Here is a 20,575-nt window from a genome sequence, read left to right as displayed (position 1 = left end):
GTTGGTCGATAAAGGTGATAGTGCTGAAGTAATGTACTTAGATTCCTGTAATGCATTTGACTTGGTACTGCATGGCATTTTGATTAAAAAATGAGAAAGTTATAAAATTGACACGGAACACATTAAAAGGAGTAAAAGCTGGCTATTTGATAGGTCTCAAAATGTAACTATAAATAGGGAATCATCGTAAGACGGGTGTATTTCTGGGGGGGTCCTGCAGAGTTCGGTTCTTGGCCCTACGCTATTTAACATTTTTAGCAGTGACCTGGAAGAAAACATAAAGTCATTACTGATAAAGTTTGCAGATGACTCAAAAATTTGGGGATTGGTAAATAATGAAGAACTTGAGTCATTATTATAGCGATGTGGATTGCGTGGTAAGCTGGGCACAAGCATCTAGGAATAAAGAATGTAAGTCATTCTTACAGGATGGGGGATTGTATCCGGGGAAACTGTGACTCTGACAGAGATTTGGGGGTTGTGGTGGATAATCATCTGAACATGGGACATGCTGAACAGTGAAATATAGTGGCCAAAGGGCTAATGCAGCCCTTGGATGCATAAATGGGAATTTTGAGTAGGAATAGAGAAGTTATTTCACCTCTGTATTTGGCACTGGTGCGACCAGTCCTGGAATCCTGTGTCCAGTTCTGGTGCCCACAGTTCAAGAAGGATGTTGATACATTGGAGAGGGTTCAGAGAAGAGCCATGAGAATGATTAGAGGATTAGAAAACATGCCTTATAGTGGTAGGCACAAGGAGCTCAATCTATTTAGCTTAACACACACAAAAAAAAGGTTAAGGGGTGACTTGATTACAGTACCTACCTGGGGAAGAAATATTTAATAATGGGCTCTTCAGTCCAGCAGAGAAAAGTGTAACACAGTCCAATGGCTAGAAGTTGAAGCTAGAGAAATTCAGATTGTAAATAAATTGTAATTTTTAACAGTGAGGGCAATTAACCACTGGAACAATTTACCAAGGGTTGTGGAGGATTCCCCATCACTGGCAATTTTAAAATCAAGATTGGATGTGTTTCTAAAAGCTATGCGTTAGGAATTATTTTTGCGGGGGGAGTTCTGTGTTATACAGAAGGCTAGCCTGGATGATCACAATGATCCCTTCTGTCCTTGGAGTCTCTGAATGTATGAAATGGTGGAAGAGTCAGCCAGTTGGGCAATCTCAACTGGGAACTCTTGGGTGCTTCATGACCGTATATGAGTGGTCACTTGTGTATAGGGTGGCCACTCCCACATTCCCAGAATACCAGACATTCCAGTACTTCTGGGAATGGGGAGGGAGCCGCCCCTGCTGGCATGTGCACGCAATGTCATGCTGCATGGGGGACCTCATTTTGAGGAGCGTGCCGCCCCAGTCATGCTGGCAGGGGTGGGGCAGCGTGCTCTTTAGAATGGTGTCCCCCAGACAAAACCATGTGCAGTTTGGTCTCAGTACGGGATGGGGGACAAACCACCCAAAAAGGGGGACTGTGGTTTAAAATCAGACGAGCGGCCTCCTTACTTGTGAATCATTCACGCTTGTATATATTGATTTCAACATAAGAGCCCCTGTTCCAGAATATTGGACTCTTGGATAAATAATGTAAGAATACAATCTGTTAGAATTTGGGGGATATGTAATGGTCAACCTATGGATTCCATTTTTGTTTTGTGAATGCCATGTTGTATTTCAACCACCATTTTGAATGTAACCTATAGTGTGGCTTTGAATGTTCGTTTGTAGCAGGAACTTGACACCATAGAGGGCAGGCTGTGTCTAGGAAGCTGTGACAGCGTAATTAAAGGCCATCAACACTGAATGGCTTATACCCTGGTGGAACAATGGGTTTGCTATGAGCAGTGCCATTGATTTTGGACAACTCTCTGCCTAGAAGCTTGGCGAAGAGGGGGTGTTGGAACCTGGAATTCCCTAGCAGGGGCAAGAAAGGTGTCAGAGGCTGTCTTTAAAACTGGAATGCTCTGTATGCAAAGGAAGCCATTCTCCTGCCAGAAGCAAGGATAGTCAGGCCAAGGAAGGTCAGGCTGCCTGGCCTAAAGGACTGAGCCCAATGCCAGGACTCTCAAGGGTCGTGAGGACATTGAAGGGGAATTGTATTTATGGAGTTTATGGAAAACGATAGATTTGTAATTCTTGTGTTTTTTAAGAGTAAAGTGTGCGTGTGTGCATCAGACCTTCCTTGACCAGGTGGACTCTGCAGATAACATGGGGGCTCCGGAGGACCGTGGCGCTGGTTCCAGGGTCTAGGCTGTTGAACTGTGGGATCCCACTGCCTAAGGAGAGTGTCAGACATGGGGTCTATACCTGAGAGACCCATAGCTAGGTACAGTGGCCAGACACTGTCTGGACCCAGGAGGCTTAGAAGTGTGTGGGATTGAGTTGATGGATCCACTCACGCAGACTGGTATCTGTCCAAAGCATGTGACAGTCTGAGAAACACAAAATCAGAAATAGCAAACCCAGTCACTCGCCCTACAAAAGAAGCCAATCCCCCAAACCAAACATTCTCCAACTCCATTCTCACCCTAACAAAAACCCAAACTTCAACCCTGCCTGTACAGAAGTAGTATTCGGGTATAGGTGCTCCCTGGTCTGCCACCATTAGAGGGCAACTGGGCCACAGACAGTAACAATATTGGTACTGTAGCTGGAGTAGCAGGATTTAGCCCCTTGAGGGTGCCATGATTGCACAAGAAGCTCTGTCCCTTCCTCCAGTGGAAGGTAATGGTGAAACGCTCATATTTTGGGAGGACCGACAGACATAGTGTGTTCCTAAATAGCTACTATAGAACATTTTAGGCAGGTCAGAGTTCTTCCAATTTGTCTTTGACCCTCTGATTTCCTATCCTCTGCTGACTGGCAGAGCTGTGGATAGAATCCTAGAATATCAGGGTTGGAAGGGACCTCAGGAGTCATCTAGTCCAACCCCCTGCTCATAGCAGGACCAATCCCCAACTAAATCATCCCAGGCAGGGCTTTGTCAAGCCTGACCTTAAAAACCTCTAAGGAAGGCGATTCCACCACCTTCCTAGGTCACCCATTCCAGTGCTTCACCACCCTCCTAGTGAAAAAGTTTTTCCTAATATCCAACCTAAACCTCCCCCACTGCAACTTGAGACCATTACTCCTTGTACTCTTGGTACATCTTGTGAAGGGCAACATGTGATCAAATAAATTCCTAACGCCCTTTGGCAACTTTTAGGCTTGCGCCTCCAGCTATGCAATTTGTTCCCCCACACAGTGGGGTGGCCTGAGCTTACCGATCCTGGGTGAAGAGGAGTGCGCACGCTGCTCAGGGCTTGGATTCTGCACACTCGAGCTACTTGCTGCGAGTGACTCTCTCCCTCTTTCTGTCCTGTCTCTGGCAGGTCTATAACCTGACTCAGGAGTTCTTTCAACGTGGTAAACCAGTCAATGCTGAGAGCCAGAATAGTGTGGGCGTCTTCACACGGGATGTGGTGCGCAAACGCATCAAAGCCGATCCAGATGACTCGGAGACCACCAGGAGGCTAAAACTAGCCATGATCCAGCAATATCTTAAGGTATGTTTAAAAAGGCAGTTCAATCATGGGACATTAGAAAGCTGGCTAAGAGTTATGTCCTATCACTAGGGAATTACTTACATTGGTCGTCTTTGCAGCTGGGATATTTCTAGTTCATATATTAAATTTTCCTCATAAGCTGGACATCTCCACAATGGGCTGGCAAGTTATGAGATGTCTCATCAGTTCAGTTAAATTCCTCTGTGTGGTGTTATAACATTCAATCCTCTATCCTGCCACTTACCAGCCAAAGACAGCATACTGCCAGCTCCATTTAGGAATGCTACCTTTTTGCCCCATACCATGGACCATGTGCTGCAGGCAGAGTGTCATTTATCCCCTTTTGCCTTTCTCCAGAGCTTGGAAACCAGGAAAATTAACTCTGATAATACAGAGCTGTTGGGGGCAATCCCTGCAAAATAAATCATAGAAGGTCATCTAGTTCAACCCCTTGCTCAAAGCAGGACCAATCCCCAACTAAATCATCCCAGCCAGCATTCCCCCCCCTCCCCCCCCCCCAAAAAAAATCCCAAAGCATCTTAACATTCATTTGTAAGGGGAGAGAGAATCAAATCAAAGGTAAACTGTATTAATTAGTACCTCCATGCTACTTGCCAAGTAGATCCTGCCTTCTCTGTATCTTATCTTGAGGATGGGACTTGTGCAGCACCAAGCAGTCAACACTATGCATCTGAAGAAGTGGGCTGTAGTCCACGAAAGCTTATGCTCAAATAAATTTGTTAGTCTCTAAGGTGCCACAAGTACTCCTGTTCTTTTTGCGGATACAGACTAACACGGCTGCTACTCTGAAACCTGACAGAATAAATGTTAATCATAATTGGGCAGTTTGTGCTTTGAAATTGTCATGTGAATTAAAGGCTTATGAAGGAAGGCAGGGGAGCCACACGCACAACACTCTGGCGCAGTAGGTAAGTATACGTATCCACAGTTTACCTATGGGAAACTGAGGCAAAGAGAGACCTAAGGTCACACAGGGAGTCTGACAGCTGCTGTGACACTCTTCCCTCTGAGTCATTATTGAATGAGTAATAGTCACTCGTGGTCATTAAAGAACCTAGGGCCTTTCTGGTAAGAAAATGGGCGTTAACTCTGGTGTCTTGGCCAAATTCTAATCTGGATAGTTGCATTTTGCCTCCCCAAGATTCCTTCTGTAATTTTGGTGCTGAATCATTGTAATAACTTGCTTTTATTTATTTAGATTTGATAAAGCTTTTCTACCATAGCCAGAACAACTTATACAACTACCACCGCTGCGCTAGCCCCAGACTGTAGATTGTCCTATAACCAGGGAAAGGAGAAGAGCAGAGACTTTAAAGTCCATCAAGGACCTCTCAGCTGCAGATCATTAGCTAGTTGAATGTTAATGTTCATGGCGTGCTGAGATCTGCCTCTGAGGGGGTGGCTTTGAAACCCTTTTGTTCTTCTAATATTTCCGTATGGAATGTGAATCTGTCAACGTTGGCTAGTGAAAAAAGTGTTGAAATAAGCATGGCACCAGTTTGAGCAGCACCTCAGAGCTGATCCGTGTTCAGCGCTCCACCCCTTCTCTAGCAGAGAAGTTCAATGGGATTTGTACGTGATCAAAAGTGGCCAGGGCCTTGGTCCAACATCATGCAGAAGGGGCATCAGAGTACTATAGCAGAACACACTCAATTGGTCCTTAGAGAGAGAGAGAGTTGGTAAGCAGTATAACAAGTGATCTGTTTTGTCTAGCTCTTTGGCTTTCAGGTGCTATATCGGTAAATGTCAGTGTGGCCTAGTGCAAGGGACTGGGACTCGGGACTCCTGGGTTCCATTCCTCTTTCTGTCGTTAACTTGCACTATTCTGTCTGTACCGTGGTGAGGTGGGTAGCTCTTTGGAAACTTGGTTTTGTGTTGCTTTCGCTAGGTGGAGAGCTGTGAGAGCAGCTCCCATAGCATGGACGAGGTCTCGCTCAGTGAATTTGGAGAATGGACTGAAATCCCTGGGGCCCATCACGTCATTCCTTGTGGCTTTATCAAGATTGTGGAGATCCTGGCCCATTCCATTCCAGAGTCGGTCATCCAGCTCCGCAAGCCAGTCAAGTGCATCCACTGGAACCAGTCGGTCAGCAAGGAGATTGAGCGTGTGGCCGACCACAACAGCGACCGCCCCGAGGAGGACCAGGGCTACCATGTCTTTGTGGAGTGTGAGGACTGTGAGTTCATCCTCGCCGACCACGTCATCGTGACCGTATCGCTGGGGGTCCTGAAGAAGTACCATGAGAGCCTGTTCCACCCTGGCCTACCTGAGGAGAAGGTGATGGCCATTCAGAAACTGGGCATTAGCACCACCGACAAAATCTTCCTGGAGTTTGAAGAGCCCTTCTGGAGTCCTGAATGCAACAGCATCCAGTTCGTCTGGGAGGATGAGGCAGAGAGTGAGAGTTTGACTTACCCTGAGGAGTTGTGGTACAAGAAGATCTGCAGCTTTGATGTCCTGTACCCACCGGAGCGGTATGGCTATGTGCTGAGTGGCTGGATCTGCGGGGAGGAGGCTTTGATCATGGAGAAGTACGACGATGAAACTGTGGCAGAAACGTGCACTGAGATGCTGCGTAAATTTACAGGTCAGCAATGCTCTCGTTCCTTTTGTTGGTGGAGAAGAAAGGGGGGACAGAGAGGAAGGAAATGCAGTGAAGTAGTCAATAGCTCCTTGGCCTTTTGTTCCTTTTGAAAGGATGTGCAAATGCTTTAGAAGCACCTGCTGCAGAGATGCACTCTATGTACTTATCTAAGTGCCACTGCTCTAAAGGCTTGAGTGTGTTTTGAGACTCATTTATATAGAGATGATGATGAAGAACTGGAGCACACTACATCAAATGGTGGGTTGAGTGCAGTCAGACTCCAAATGCTTTTTTAAAAAATCTCCACTCTCATTTTATCAGCTTTAACAGTTACAGCGATGCACTGACAGTCCGGATTCCCAGGGCCAGATCCTCAGCTGGTGTAAATTAGCATAGCTCCATTAAAGACAATGGAGTTACACCAGTTGAAACCAGCTGAGAGTCTGACATTTGGAGTCTGTCTCTGACTCCCACTCACTGCATGTGTAAGTCACATAGGACTAAATTTTCAAAAATGAGCCACCCCGGGCCTCACTTTTTCAGAGGCTCTGAGCACACTTCTGTTCAATGTTAGCTGCCAATAGTTTACAGCAGTGAAAATCAGGGAGCACCCAAAAATGAAGGCACCCCAAATTAGTGACCTTTTAAAAATTCAGGCTGTAACAAGTCTATTTGTCAGTTCTGCATTACCTGTCTAGCTTAGCTGAGGGAAGGGGTATGTTTGTGAGGTGTAGCTCACTCATGCTGAAAAGCTCGGTGAGATACTCAGAGGAAAGGTGCTGTATAAATATGCAAATCATCCCTGAGTCAGTGTGTTTCTAGTGGGGATGCCCAGGGATTAGTTCTTGGCCTGACGCTATTTAACATTTTTATCAGTGACCTGGAAGAAAACATAAAATCAACACTGATAAAGTTTGCAGACGGCACAAAAATTCGGGACTGGTATATAATGAAGAACTCAGCTCATTGTTATATAGAGCGATGTGGATGCTTGGTAAGCTGGGCACAACCAAACAATATGTATTTTAATACAGTTGCATGTAAACATATGCATCTAGGAACAAAGAATGCAGGCCATACTTTCCCATACAATCCCCCATGGGGGATTCTATTCCAGGAAGCAGTGACTCTGAAAAAGATTCGGGGGCCATGGTTGGATAATCAGCTGAACTTGGACTCCCTGGGTGATCCTGTGGCCTAAAGGGCTAATGTGATCCTGGGATGTATAAACAGGGGAATCTTGAGTAGAGAGGTTGTTTTACCTGTATTTGGCACTGATGTGACCACTGCTGGAATACTGTGTCCAGTTCTCATGTCCACAATTCAGCAGTAATGTTGATAAATTGGAGAGGTTTCAGAGAAGAGCCACGCAAAAGATTAAAGGATTAGAAAACATGCCTTACAGTGATAGACTCAGGGAGCTCAACCTTTTTAGGTTAACAAAGAGAAGGTTAAGGGATGTCTTGATTACAGACTATAAGTATCTACATGGGGAAAAATATTTGATAATGGGCTCTTCAGTCTAGCAAACAAAGGTATAACTTGATCCAATGACTAGAAGATGGAGGTGGGCAACTTCAGAGGGGAAATGAGGCGTCAATTTTTAGCAGTGAGGGTAATTAACCACTGGCACAATTTACCAAGGGTTGTGGTGGATTCTCCATCACTGGCAATTTTTAAATCAAGATTGGATGTTTTTCTAAAAGCTCTGCTCTAGAAATTATCTGTGGGACAGTCTATGGCCTTGTTATAGACGAGGTCAGACTAGATTATCACAGTGGTCCCTTCTAGTCTTGGAAGCTATGAAAAATACTTTGCAGAAATGCAGAACAGAGCATTGCAGAACAATGCCTCTTGGTCCAAGGATTTTCGGTTTTAGGGACTACTCCGTACTGAATTATATTTTTTTTTAAAAAAGAGGTGCTATCAAAGATGAGAAATCCTTCTATGCTTCCAGAAGCTTCTCTCTTATTATTAACATATTCGTATCCACACATCCATCCCATGCGATCCAAACCTTAGTTTTTGATTAACTTCCATCATGTCTCCCTGTTCTATTGACCCCCAGACATTTGAACATAGTTTGTGTTTTCACATGGTATGAACGGTCAGGTTTCTGCTGTGCATACCAGCCAATCATGGTTTACAGCTTAGCTGAAGGAAGATGACAAGTTAGCAAAGTTCTCTTACCTGTTTGTTGGCTATGAACCATATTCAGATCTTCAGCAATGTTAGTTGGATCAGCTATGCTGATGAGTACTTGCTAATTAGTTGCTTCCATTCAAGAGGCAAATAATAGCTTCTTGTGGATGTAGCCTCACTTGCACATGTAGACGTATAGTCTAAACTCCTGGGGTAGAGACCTGGGGTGAAATCCTGGCCTCATGGAAGTCCATGGCAAAACTCCTCTTGACTTCATTCAGACTAGGATTTCACCCCATGTCTCCTCTTTAGTTTTGTACATCATGGAGTACCTTCTCACCATTCCCATAATAGACTTTTTAGCGGAAAAGGACAGCCGTTACTCTTTTTTTCTTTTAAAATCCCTGGCTAGAGACCTTCTCCAACACTTCAGGTGAAGACATTCAGAATGTATTTAACAATACAGATTTTGACTTGCAATTTTACTGAGGGTCAGGATTTATTATTCCTCAAGATAAATATTGGCCTAGACTTCCTCTGTCAATCCTTATCCCTCCAGTCATTGAGCTCCAGCTCCAGTGCCCATTGAAGTCAATAGGAGTTGAATTGGGAACTAAATCTTGATACCCACACCAATGTAAATCAATAACTGTTAACTCTAATAATAAGTGGGACTTGTTACTGACAATAACAGGGCAGAAGTTAACTGATGACTTAGTTGCTTTATTTTGCATGTACTGTAGCACGTTCTCTTGGCCAGTGGTTTGTTGCTGGTTGAGCCACCAGGATACCTCAGAGCCATTTCTGGCAGTAGATTAAATTCCTGTGGCAACTTTAACTTTAAGAGAAATCTATGACCTTTTGCTCAGCAGTCTGAAAGTTCACATGGCAAGAAACATTTCTCATCATGCACAGCATTAAAAACAGTCATGTGTGGTACTGGAAAATACTATGCCCTTAAATAGGGATTTAAAGCTACATTGCCTCCCTGAATCGTTGTGATATAGAATCATAGAAGATTAGGGTTGGAAGAGACCTCAGGAGGTCATATAGTCCAATCCCCTGCTCAAAGTAGGACCAACACCAACTATCATCACCACTTCCTCCTTCTCCTCTTTGACTCCATCTGCAGCCAGAACTGCCTTAAGCGCAAGCAAGACAAAGGTCCTGCTTGGGGCCCAGTGAAGTCTGAGCAACTCATTATTTATTTCCCACCTCCATCTGTTTAGGGGGAAAATGCTTACAAGGCTCAATTTTCCATCCTCGGGACCTTCGAATTGCAAGGTTAATCCAGCCTGAACTCCACTCCACTGCACTCCACCCTTCTCTTGTTCCCATCCTAGCCTCCACTGAGATTATAAACAAGAGTGCAGTGGTACATTAAAAACATCCATATAAATTGAATCGAAATCACTGTTCTTACTAATTACAGCAGGTCAGCTCCAACCTTCCATAAAGACAAGAGAAGGCTCTTTTCTTAACATCAAGTTGTCTTAGTGCTCCACGATGATGCTTTCCAAATCTTATAAATAATCTTGATTGCCATCGTTCCTCCTATTTAAAACTGTTGAGCTTCTTTTTCTAAATTATTTTATTCGGTGGGAACTAAATTCTTTAGCTTCCCCCTCTCCTACTTTGCACCTACCCTCTTACAAGTAAAGTTAGTTACCGAACTCTCTCTCCTCCCTCTCACTCCTCTTTTCAGGGGAAAATAGTTTGAAATTGGATCTTCGGTGTCCACTACGGTTGCTGTTCTGCATGATCCAACACTTGCTCAGTGTCCATCAGGTTCCTCAACCATCCCAGCTGTGACCCATCTTCGTGCTGTGTAGTGATCTAATCCTGGGTCAGAATCTCTGGTTACATTTGCCAGATCCCCACAGCCAAACTGATCTGATCTCTCTCTCGGGCACTCATCACTGCAGGGAAAAGAGGGTTCTTGGAGCACTTTCATTATGCCTTGTGTCCAGTTCCACCGGTGAAATGTTCATGGTTTGATTCATTCCCCCCAAGCAAGTCTTTTTATCTGCCAGAAAGTTTTTCACAATGCCCATAGCTGTTCCTCTAAACCTCCCTGGGATAACAGGGCGTTTTTTTCATTGGTGTTTGCTGGGTGAATTTTGGTGCTCCAAACCCATACTTGGATAGCTAACTAAGCAGCCTGAGCTCCCTCAGCCACTGTTGAAGCTCACCCTTTTCACAGTCAAACGACTTATTCAGGTGCTTCAGACACCCAAGTCTGGAGATTTGGGCCTTAACCACTCTGTGTCTGTTTAAAATGACTGCACCCCTCTGCAATACTTCCCTGCCTCACAAGAGACTTGAGAGACATAATCAGTGTTTTGAGATGCTCAGAGGAAAATGCTCTATAAGTCCAAATGATTATTACTGTTGCAGGGAATAGGACTACTTGTGACCTAACTCAGAACTTGCCACCAGCAATCTGGAAATAACCATAACCCTCTGCTCCATCAGGCCCCATCATTAATGCTGTTGATTTTTATACCTCTGGGTAGCTTTCACACAGGGATGGGCATTGAGGGACAGTGCAGTGCTATCTCATGCGCCTTTATAAACAGAATACAGGAGTCCCTAGGACTCCGTTCTTCAGCTGTACATTTAAGTTACAGGGTCTGGTCCAGTGCCCATTGAAGTTAGTAGGACTCTTCCTATTGACTTCAGTGGGTGTTGGATCAGGCTCATGTTCTATTATTTTAGGCTCAGCATAATTTTGCTCTCGGTATGCTTCTTGGAGGAGGAGAAGAGGAGATTATCTGCCTCTGGAACCTTAAATTTCACATGTAAATGAGAGTAGTGGATTATCTATATTTGCTGTGAAAGCCCTCTAGGTTTTGCTGGCCTGAGAACCATTGACAATTCCAGTAATTCACAACTGGGTAGCTGAAAAATGTAGCGTCCTCTAAATCTGATTAAAACAGGCTGCCTCTAGCCCATAGGCCTAGTTTGACTGCTGTATTTGGGGTGGGAGGCAGCTCCAGCCAGGCCAATAGGGCCGTGTGTGTGTGTCGGGGGAGGGAGAGACATGTTCTCTCTCTCCCTCTCGCCCCACTTTCGCTGGCTCTCTTCCCGCTCCTGGAGTGGTGGGCACTGCGACGGGCTGCGCACTACCTTGGCTGCCGGTGCTGGGGGGTGGGGTGGGCCAGCTTAGCAGGGGAGCCCTGGATGCTGATGCTGTCTGCTGTGCTGACCTGAGCGGGGGAGCCACGACCACTCTGGCACCAGCTGCTGCCGCTGGACTTGATGCCGCCATTTTCTGGTGACTCCTGGCGCTGCTGTGGCCGCCTTTCTGCCGGGGCTGGTGCTGCTGCCGAGGGGACACGGCATGTCGGGCTCCCGCTTCCCCGCTGCACCGCACAGAGACACACGGCAGCGTGGGCCCCACCAGGACCACCAAACAGCCAGTACCCAGGGCTGCTGGGGGACAAGGAGGAGAAAGTTGGGAGTCAGGAGCTGCTGGCAGGGGCCCAGCTAGGTGCATTAAGTTAAATGCACCGAGCCTCTCCCCCTCACTACAGCGCCTCCCTATAAGGCTGGCCTTGTTTGGGGGGGGGGCAATGTCTCCCCCCGCCCCCCAACTATGCCCATGCTCTAGACAGTCTGAGGCCTTGTACCCATTACAGTGTTGGCTAAGCTCTCAGTGTTGAGAATTTGGATTTCTGGGAGCCTGTGGCCAAGGCACTCACTCAGCCATGCAGCGTTTTTTCTAATGCTGACGCATGCTGTATTAAATCTGCAACCTCCCTGTGAAATGTGCTTTGTTCTTTCTGCATCATACATGCTTCAGCTTTTAGACTTCCACATTTTCACAATGTTTGCAAGTGCAAAATCTAAAATAACGTTCAGCTGTGCTCATGCTTTTCAGTTTAACTTTTGGTTAGGGTTTGAACATGACTGGACTTCCTGCAATAATGGACAACCTGCATGGAGACCCAAAAGATATTCCAAGCTACAGCTGAAAAGCTTGACCCCTCAGTCTTCAGGAACACTTGGATCCTGATCTGTATTTCGTGGGTGGCTCCTAACTCTACAATGGACCAAACAAACGGCTTGATATAAAGCCCACTGATATGAATGAGGCTTTCTGTGGACTAAAGTGAGCCCTAAATCCCCAGATCAGAACACTACCCAACTTTCTGAGGAAGTTAGCTCTAGACCCATTTCTAGGAGGAACTGATCCAAAGGAAGTAAATCAGCTCTGCCTACTCACTCTTAAGCAAGTTACAAGGCTGACTGACTCTGCAAAACACACAGGCAAAACTCCACTCAATTTCAATGGGAGTTACTTACTTATGTGCATGCACACACATTCATCCCTCACCAGGCCCTAAAACTATGATACCCTGGTTTGTGTATTGTAAATCCACATACCCTTGCCTCAGAACTAGTACTATGAAAACAGAATAAAGAGAGGCTGGTTTGGGTTCCATGGATTCCCCCTCCACAGATTCAGAAATATGAACCCTGGTGGGGTAATAATGGGTACGCTCTGTGACGCTTCCCAGGAGTACCTCGCTACCACCTGCCCTGAGCATGAGGGAGCCTTGTCTGTGGCTGCTCGGAGTCAACGCCTGGACACTGCCAGCCCCAGGAAGCATGAGCACTCTCAGCCTACCCAGGCTCTGTCGTCCCTTTGCAGATTAGTGATAGATACACGCCAGTCCCTGAGTTCTCTGAGCATCCGCTGGAGTATCCAGCCCCTGATCCACTGGGCGCTCACAGAATTCACAGATCCACTACTCCCAAGGGAACAGTATGCACCGGCCTATCAGTGTCACTTCTCCACTTAACACACAGCACTTAGATATGTTTATAGGGCAAACAGGAATATGTTCATTTGACAAGGACCAGTGATGGGAGAAGAAGCAAGTAGGATTAATGGAAAGAAATGTTTACAAATAAAATAAAATCATAACATGCATTCTAGAGCTTAATCTCATAAATAGCAAGTTGTCCTCCTCACCCAAAGTCCTTCTCACAGTGTTTTTCAACTGGATGGCTGAGCACCTGCCTTTTGTAAGCCCAAGGCCACTGGCAGCTTGTCTCCCCAGATGGAGGATGCCAGGGTGTCTCTCTGCACCCCTCCATGTAACAGACAAGTCCTTTGCTTTTCACCTGTAAACGGATTTCTCCCCCTGCTGTTCTTCCAATTCGTTTCTTCTGAAGTTCCTGCAATCTCCTTGTTAGCATATGAGTCAGTATGCAAACAGACTGCTGTTGTAAAACACGCAATACACAATGGTCAGCCAAGCATTTAAGAACATAATTTGCAGTATATATACACGTCTCCTTACATAGTATCCACTCATACATTTTGCAAAGATTAGGATGACCAGTGTGACACAGGCTTTCAGTAGAGACCTGAAGTGATACTCTTCAGTGGAGTGGTATGTAAATACCACACCCAGGGTACACCTCTAACCCTTCTGCATCCCTCTGCCAGTTGGCAGCAAGAAGTCCTAGGGTCACACACTCCTATGTTAATGATAGCCAAAGTCTTTGCACAACCATCATCTCTCTATTTGAATAGCGCATCTGTGATCCTTTCTTAGGGGTTTCCACATCCACATCAATGTATTTATTTGATCTGTGGACAAACAGAAGCAGCCCGAATATCCAGTTATCTATAAAAAATGTTATGAGAGTATCCTGTTAGATTTTCAGCTGAGTTTTGCTTCCCTGCCAGGCGGAGGTAGCATTTCTAATTGGTTTTCTTCCCCTACAAGGGAGCACTGCAACATTGTGGCTTGTAGAGTTTGTCTATTTCCCCTCAAATGGAGCCTCCCTCTATCAGTCTGCCGTGACTGGCCAGCTGGAAGTTAAAGACACCATAGGATTTCTATTGCAAAGTTGAGGGATAGTCTGTTTCTTGGCCAGCATTCCCCACAATTTCTCACCCCAAATGTAACAGGTTTCTAATATTTAAAGTGGCGTGAATGCTACAGTCAAATGCATAATAGATACTGCTCTTTACCTACACCTCCACTGTACTGCGAAGAGGAGGATGGTCTGGGCACAAGCACAGGGCTGACAGTAAGGAGGTCTCAGATCTGCATCTGGCTCTGCCACAGATACTTCGGTATGACCAGGGGCAAGTCACTTTATCTCTCTGTGCTTCAGTTTCCAGTTAGTGATATGGGAATGATGCTGCTTCAGTCACAGAAGGACTGAAGCTTAACTCGTGAGGGTGTACTTTTGGAGATCTTCAAAAAGGAAACACAAAGTTGTTTTTTACACGAGTATCTGAGTCATTGCTTTAAGCCCGCTGATTTTAGACAACTGCCATTCAGGCTAGAGAGACCCCAAACTCTCTTCCTTTCACAAATTCAGTAGCTCCCTGGGTTCTGTAATATGTTTGCCTGCTCCCTAACAGCCTCTGAATTATCTCTTTCTAATCTCTGTCCCTGCTTTTGTCTGATTCTCAATTTAAAATTCAGTCCTGGTAAGGGCAACGTCATGTTCCCAGCGTTATCAACTTTTTATTATTGTTCTGTTATGTATTGACGCCTGCACCTAAAGACCTCTGGGCACCTTGACAATATAAAATGAGAACATGCACCCTTTACAATGTGAGGGCAACAAAGGCTCATTTCTAACCACCTCCTCTTATTTGGATTGGCACTGTACAATACATTGTGTGACTTTTGTGTAAGTGCTTTGGAATGTGCTCTGTAAGAAGCCTTTAGAGTACAACAGTATTTGCATTGTGTTATGGCACTTGCCATATGTTCCCTTGGGCTGATGCTCAACCTTTTCAAAATAAAATGTGACAGCAATTTCCTTGACAAATCTGATATCTTAAAATGTGGTTTCCTATTTCTGCACAACTCAGACACTTATCGGGCCTTTCATTTCAAACCCAAGTCATTGCCCGGAACCATTGCTGGTCTTGCTCCTGCTCCTAATTTTCCTGGAAGAGCATATTTTTAATTCCTTTGTTTTATCCTTGAAATTTTACTAAAACCTACAAATGGCTGCATACATGTACCTTGACTGTGCAGGTTCAAGAATAAAGGTCTTGCTTATTTGTCCGTCTGTACTATACTTTAGTCCCATTGGTCATCAGTTCAATAATACCACTATGCCACAACATACGCTTCTGTGGAGGAACTTCCTGTTGTACGCCCACCTCATATTCTTACAGCATTGTAAGCATACAAGGGGTGAGCCGTAACCAGAGGAATAACCAGCCCCTGTCCTCAAGAGAACTATTTTAGGCTTGTTACATATGGTTGTCAGGCTCACTATGGTTAGGCCCTTATAGTTGTATTTTAAAAATGTGAAGAAATAACTAACTGCCTGGGCAGGTTGCAGAGCTCCCCAGTAGTCGCCTCCCGATTTTGCAGCCGCTTTTCTCTGGACTGTGTTTTCTCCTTTGGTTTTGACCCAGGGAATCCAAACATTCCGAAACCTCGCCGCATCCTGCGGTCCTCCTGGGGCAGCAATCCCAACTTCCGAGGATCCTATTCTTACACCCAGGTTGGGTCTAGCGGGGCTGACGTGGAGAAGCTTGCTAAGCCACTGCCTTATACGGAAAGCTCCAAGACGGTTGTAAGTATTGAACACTAGGATGGAGAGAGAGATGGTTTGGCTATGACTTTATTAAGGGGGCTCGCTAGATTCCATGGTTTGTAGCCTCCTTTCGATACAATATTTATACTGATCTGTGCGGGCCTCTATTCTCCTCTCCTTGCAGTTCTTTGTTTCTTTTACCTACTGGAAATCTGCCCTCAAATATTTTAAACCTGTTCTTGGGCTGATTTTATTCAGAGAGGTTTTGCCTCCCTGCTTCACCTGCCTGTTCTTTTTACTACTGGTTTTGGGGGTGGCATGGGGGCACTGAACACAGAGAGGGACCTTTGGACATTTGCTCCCCGTCAGCCGGGGCAGGCACCTGTAAAAGAGAATCTCAGGTTGGTCATGATTGGCTGATGCATTTTTAAACACTACTTTCTCTGTCTATGCTAGATGCCAAGTCCCGTTTGAAACGATGGGTGTTAAATAGCGATCGTTTACTCATTTTAAAACACAACCCTTTTTTCGTAGTGTTCCTGGGAAGCAGTGACTCTGAAAAACATTTGGGGGTCATGATCGATGTGCTCCCCAGTGTGATGCTGTGGCCAAAAGAGCTAATGTGATCCTGGGATGCATAAACAAGGGAATCTTGAGGAGGAGCAGAGAGGTTATTTTACCTCTGTATTTGGTTCAGTGCAAACGCTGCTGGAATCCTGTATCCAGTTCTGGTGCCCACAATTCAAGAAGGATGTTGATAAATTGGAGAGGGGTCAGAAATAAAGCCACGAGAATGATTCAAGGATTAGAACAAAATCATGCCTTATAGTGAGAGGCTCAAAGAACTCCATCTATTTAGCTTAACAAAGAGAAGGTTAATCATAGAATCACAGGATTGGAAGGGACCTCAGGAGGTCATCTAGTCCAACCCCCTGCTCAAAGCAGGACCAATCCCCAGACAGATTTTTACCCCAGTTCCCTAAGTGGCCCCCTCAAGGATTGAACTCACAACCCTGGGTTTAGCAGGCCAATGCTCACACCACTGAGCTATGATCACAGTCTGTAAGTATCTACATGGAGAACAAATATTAATAATAATAAAGGGCACTTCTGTCTAATAGAGAAAGATGTAACATGATCCTAAGGCTGGAAATTGAAGCTAGACAAATTCAGACTGGAAGTAAGGTGTAAATTTTTAACAGTGAGGGTAATTAACCATTGGAGACCGGTAATTTTTAAATGAGGAGAGGATGTTTGTCTGAAAGCTCTGCTCTAGGAATTATTTTAGGGAAGTTCCATGGCCTGTGTATACAGGAGGTCAGACTAGATGATCACAGTGGTCCCGTCCGGCCTTAGACTCTGTGCATCTCTGAATGAGTGTTAAACATGGCCTCAGTTGTGACTTTGCTCTGGCATATTCCGAATTAGCCCTCAGGATGTGTATTGAGAACTCCTTCTGTGGCTGTGCTAGTACATTAAAGAGATCCTGCCCCTTGTCGTGAAGCTCAAGCGTTGGGAGTTCAAGTCTGTGTGATAAAATGTTCTTCTCAGGCAATCCCAGTTCTTTGAATGTGGCGCTAAGAAGACATGTGAGGTGTCCACTATGTCTGTGCAATTTCCCAGGCTACTTACTTTGTCTCAGGGTCTAGACCAGGGGTGGGCAAACTTTTTGGACCAAGGACCATGTCGGGGTTGTACAACTGTATGGAGGGCCGGGTAGGGAAGGCTGTGCCTCCCCAAACAGCCTGGGCCCCGCCCCCTATCTGACCCCTCCCACTTCCTGCCCCCTGACTGCCCCCCTCAGAACCCCCGACCCAACTAACCCCCTCCGCTCCTGGGACCCCCGCCCCCTATCCAACCCCCCTCTCCCCTGACTGCCCCGACCCCTATCCACACCCATGCCCCCTGACTGCCCCCCCCGGGACTCCCACCCCCTATCCAACCACCCTCTGCTCCTTGTCCCCTGACCACCCCCTCCCAGGACCCCCCGCCCCTAACTGCCCCCCAGGATCCCACCCCCTTATCCAACCCCCCCTTTCTCCCTGTCCCCTAACTGCCCTCCTGACCCCTATCCACATCCCCACCCCCTGACAGGCCCCCCAGGCCTCCCACTTCCAACCCTCCCTGTTCCCCATCCCCTGACCGCCCCCGCAGAACCTCCACCCCATCCAACCGCCCCCTCCTCCCTGACTGCCCCCCAGGACCCCACGCTCCCTTACCCAACCCCACGCTCCCCGCCCCCTTACCAGCAGCAGGAGCTTGCAGCCGCGACACCCAGCCGGAGCCAGCTGCGCTCCCCACGCTGCCCAGCAGGAGCGGCGGGCAAGAGCGCGGCCTGCGCGGCGGCATGGCTGCGGGGGTGGGGGGACAACAGGGGAGGGGCCGGAGACTAAGATCCCCGGCCGGGAGCTCAGGGGCCGGGCAGGATGGTCCCGCGGGCCAGAGTTTGCCCACGTCTGGTCTAGACCCCCTTCCTAGAGAGATGATGACTTGTCAAGCTGACTTCCGTGATCCTGTCTCTTCTTTTGGCTATACATTTTTTGTATAATTATGAGGGGCAGAGGTGCCTATTAAAAGGGGAAGTTGAGATTTTGAATCATTTAAATTCTGTGAACATCTCTACTTCCTGTGGAATTCACCACTTCAAATCCCATGTAGCCTTTTCCCCTTTCATATCTCTCATGTGTGGGGGAATTTAATTAATAAAATCTCTGGATGAAGCAGAGCTTTTTCATATGCGATCCCCTTAACAAGCACATAGATACTGTGGTGAGAGACGCTATAAAATTGAGAGAGATGCCACTGTTCTCTTAGTCCAGGAATCTGGTGGCTTTGGGATGTATCTTGTCATACTGGGGAAAAATTAAACTTAACTCTCAAAAAGAATACAGTGAACATGGCATCGTGTGGGATGAAAGAAGCAGAAACTGAATCTGCGGAGAAGGTAAAGCTTTCAAACCTCCTCTAGTGTAGATGTGCTGCAGTCGGATAAAAAATGATTTGCACCAGTACAGCTGCATTGGTGTATCCATGCCCTCAGAGGATGGTACTACACAGTCACGCTAGCCAGTACATATTTGGTACTCACAACTGCATGTTTTGCATGTAGCTGTGGCACATCCCTTTGGAAATTTCGCCCCTGATGCCCACAAGAATTTGGGTGTTAATTTTGAGTGTAGAAGAGCAATAGAATGTTTGGCTCTTTCCCAGAGCTGTAATGGATGGAACGCTGTAACTTCCACTGACTTTCTTTTCTTATCTCCAGCCTATGCAGGTGATGTTTTCGGGGGAGGCCACTCATAGGAAGTATTATTCCACTACCCATGGTGCTTTGCTTTCTGGCCAGAGAGAGGCTGCTCACCTCATTGAAATGTACCAAGACCTCTTACAATGCAGGAACTGAAAGGCTTAATGTTTGAGAAGAACCACTAACTCGTGATACCTTTTACAGTTGTGTGTAGGTTTTTTTAAATTAATAGTAGAACAATTTTTATCTTTTTATATAAAAAAGCCCTAACTGTTTAAAAACATAGTCACCTGTAGCTTATTTCCTTTACTGTATTGTTAACAGAGGAGGGTGCTCTTTCTGTATGGTAAACTTTGTGTGTGTGTGTGTGTGTGTCATTTTAATTGCACTTTCAGTGCCTCTTCAAAATTTTTTTCTGTTTTGTAAGTGCCTTCTCTTCTAAAATAAATGTTGTAATAAAATATCTGAGTGGTGTGGTACATCCTGTGCACTTGTTTGGGAGCTTCTGCTCAATACCTTATTTTTCTCTTTCCAAAAAGTTTATGGATTTCTGTTCCCTGCCATGGGATTTTGAATAGGAGGGGTCTTTTCTCTTAAGGTGTGTCTTCACTGCAGAATTAACTTGGGTGATGGGCACGGCTTAGCCTAGCCCAGGTGTGAGCAGTCACACTGCAAAGCTCTGCCCAAGTTATTGTGTCTTCACTGGTGTTGCACTCCCATTGGACTTCTGGGGGCATATCCCATGGGGTTTTGTGCTGCCGTAAGTTGAGCTCTATGATTTTTCCCAGTGAATTGTGGGAGAACTTGTCTGTCCTTCTGGGCACCTGGGGGGAATTGTGGGAAGGCCCTCGAGTACTTGAGTGGTTTAGCCTGTATCCACAGGGCAAAGTGGTCAGGTTATCAGCCTGAGTGAAAGCAGCATTAGCCTATATCCCCAGCTAGCTTGGGTTTAAAGCACCACCAAACTCAGGTGAGAGCGTTTTGCATGTGGATGGGAGCAGGGTCAGGGGGAACACCCGTGTAAGAGCCCAGGCTAACTCTGCAGTGAAGACAGATACTTAATTCTGTTTCTTTGGTGGCAGTGCCCCAGATACGCTTTCCAAACAAAAGAAGACAAGGGACCAAAGTCATTTGAAGTCTGAGACTACTACTCACAATAGTAAAGGCCATGCCCAGCAGCAGTTGTTTGCAGGATTGTGGATGGCTGGGTCCAATCATGTTATAACAAAACCAGGTGTTTTTAAAAGTATTCTGAATGCTCCAAATACACTGGTAGACATGGACCTGAGCTAGATCCCAAGCATCTAACCATCAGGAGGCCAGATCCAAGCTTTGCATCCCAGGCCTACCTGTGCACATTTGAGACAGCATATCCTCAGAGGGGAGGGACCAGCTTCCCTCCTCGGCCTGTTCCATCTCTAATTCCCTTGGCTCTGTGAGAAGGAATATTCTGCTCATACGCTGTAGGCGGTACCCATATGAGAATACAG

At 46.1% G+C, this 20,575-nt stretch overlaps 1 protein-coding gene across 3 annotated transcripts in view; it reads left to right on the top strand.

The window, feature by feature from the left end:
* SMOX (spermine oxidase) overlaps positions 1 to 19,307 on the top strand; it is a 35,212-nt gene extending 15,905 nt beyond the window's left edge. Inside the window, exons 3-7 of one of the 3 annotated variants that reach the window (XM_065405383.1) lie at positions 3,387 to 3,560; positions 5,470 to 5,686; positions 5,798 to 6,169; positions 15,717 to 15,877; positions 19,104 to 19,307. In XM_065405383.1, the coding sequence (XP_065261455.1) occupies positions 3,387 to 3,560; positions 5,470 to 5,686; positions 5,798 to 6,169; positions 15,717 to 15,877; positions 19,104 to 19,241 (1,062 nt within the window). In that variant the 3' untranslated portion in view covers positions 19,242 to 19,307. Of the gene's footprint in view, positions 1 to 3,386; positions 3,561 to 5,469; positions 6,170 to 15,716; positions 15,878 to 19,103 lie in introns of all 3 variants that reach the window. The other 2 variants (XM_065405381.1, XM_065405384.1) reach the window with 2 other exon arrangements.
* Positions 19,308 to 20,575: the final 1,268 nt, after the last annotated feature.

This window comes from Emys orbicularis, chromosome 5 (genome assembly GCF_028017835.1).
Source record: "Emys orbicularis isolate rEmyOrb1 chromosome 5, rEmyOrb1.hap1, whole genome shotgun sequence".
Lineage (NCBI taxonomy): Eukaryota > Metazoa > Chordata > Testudines > Emydidae > Emys > Emys orbicularis.
This window is presented reverse-complemented; position numbering and strand designations above follow the sequence as displayed.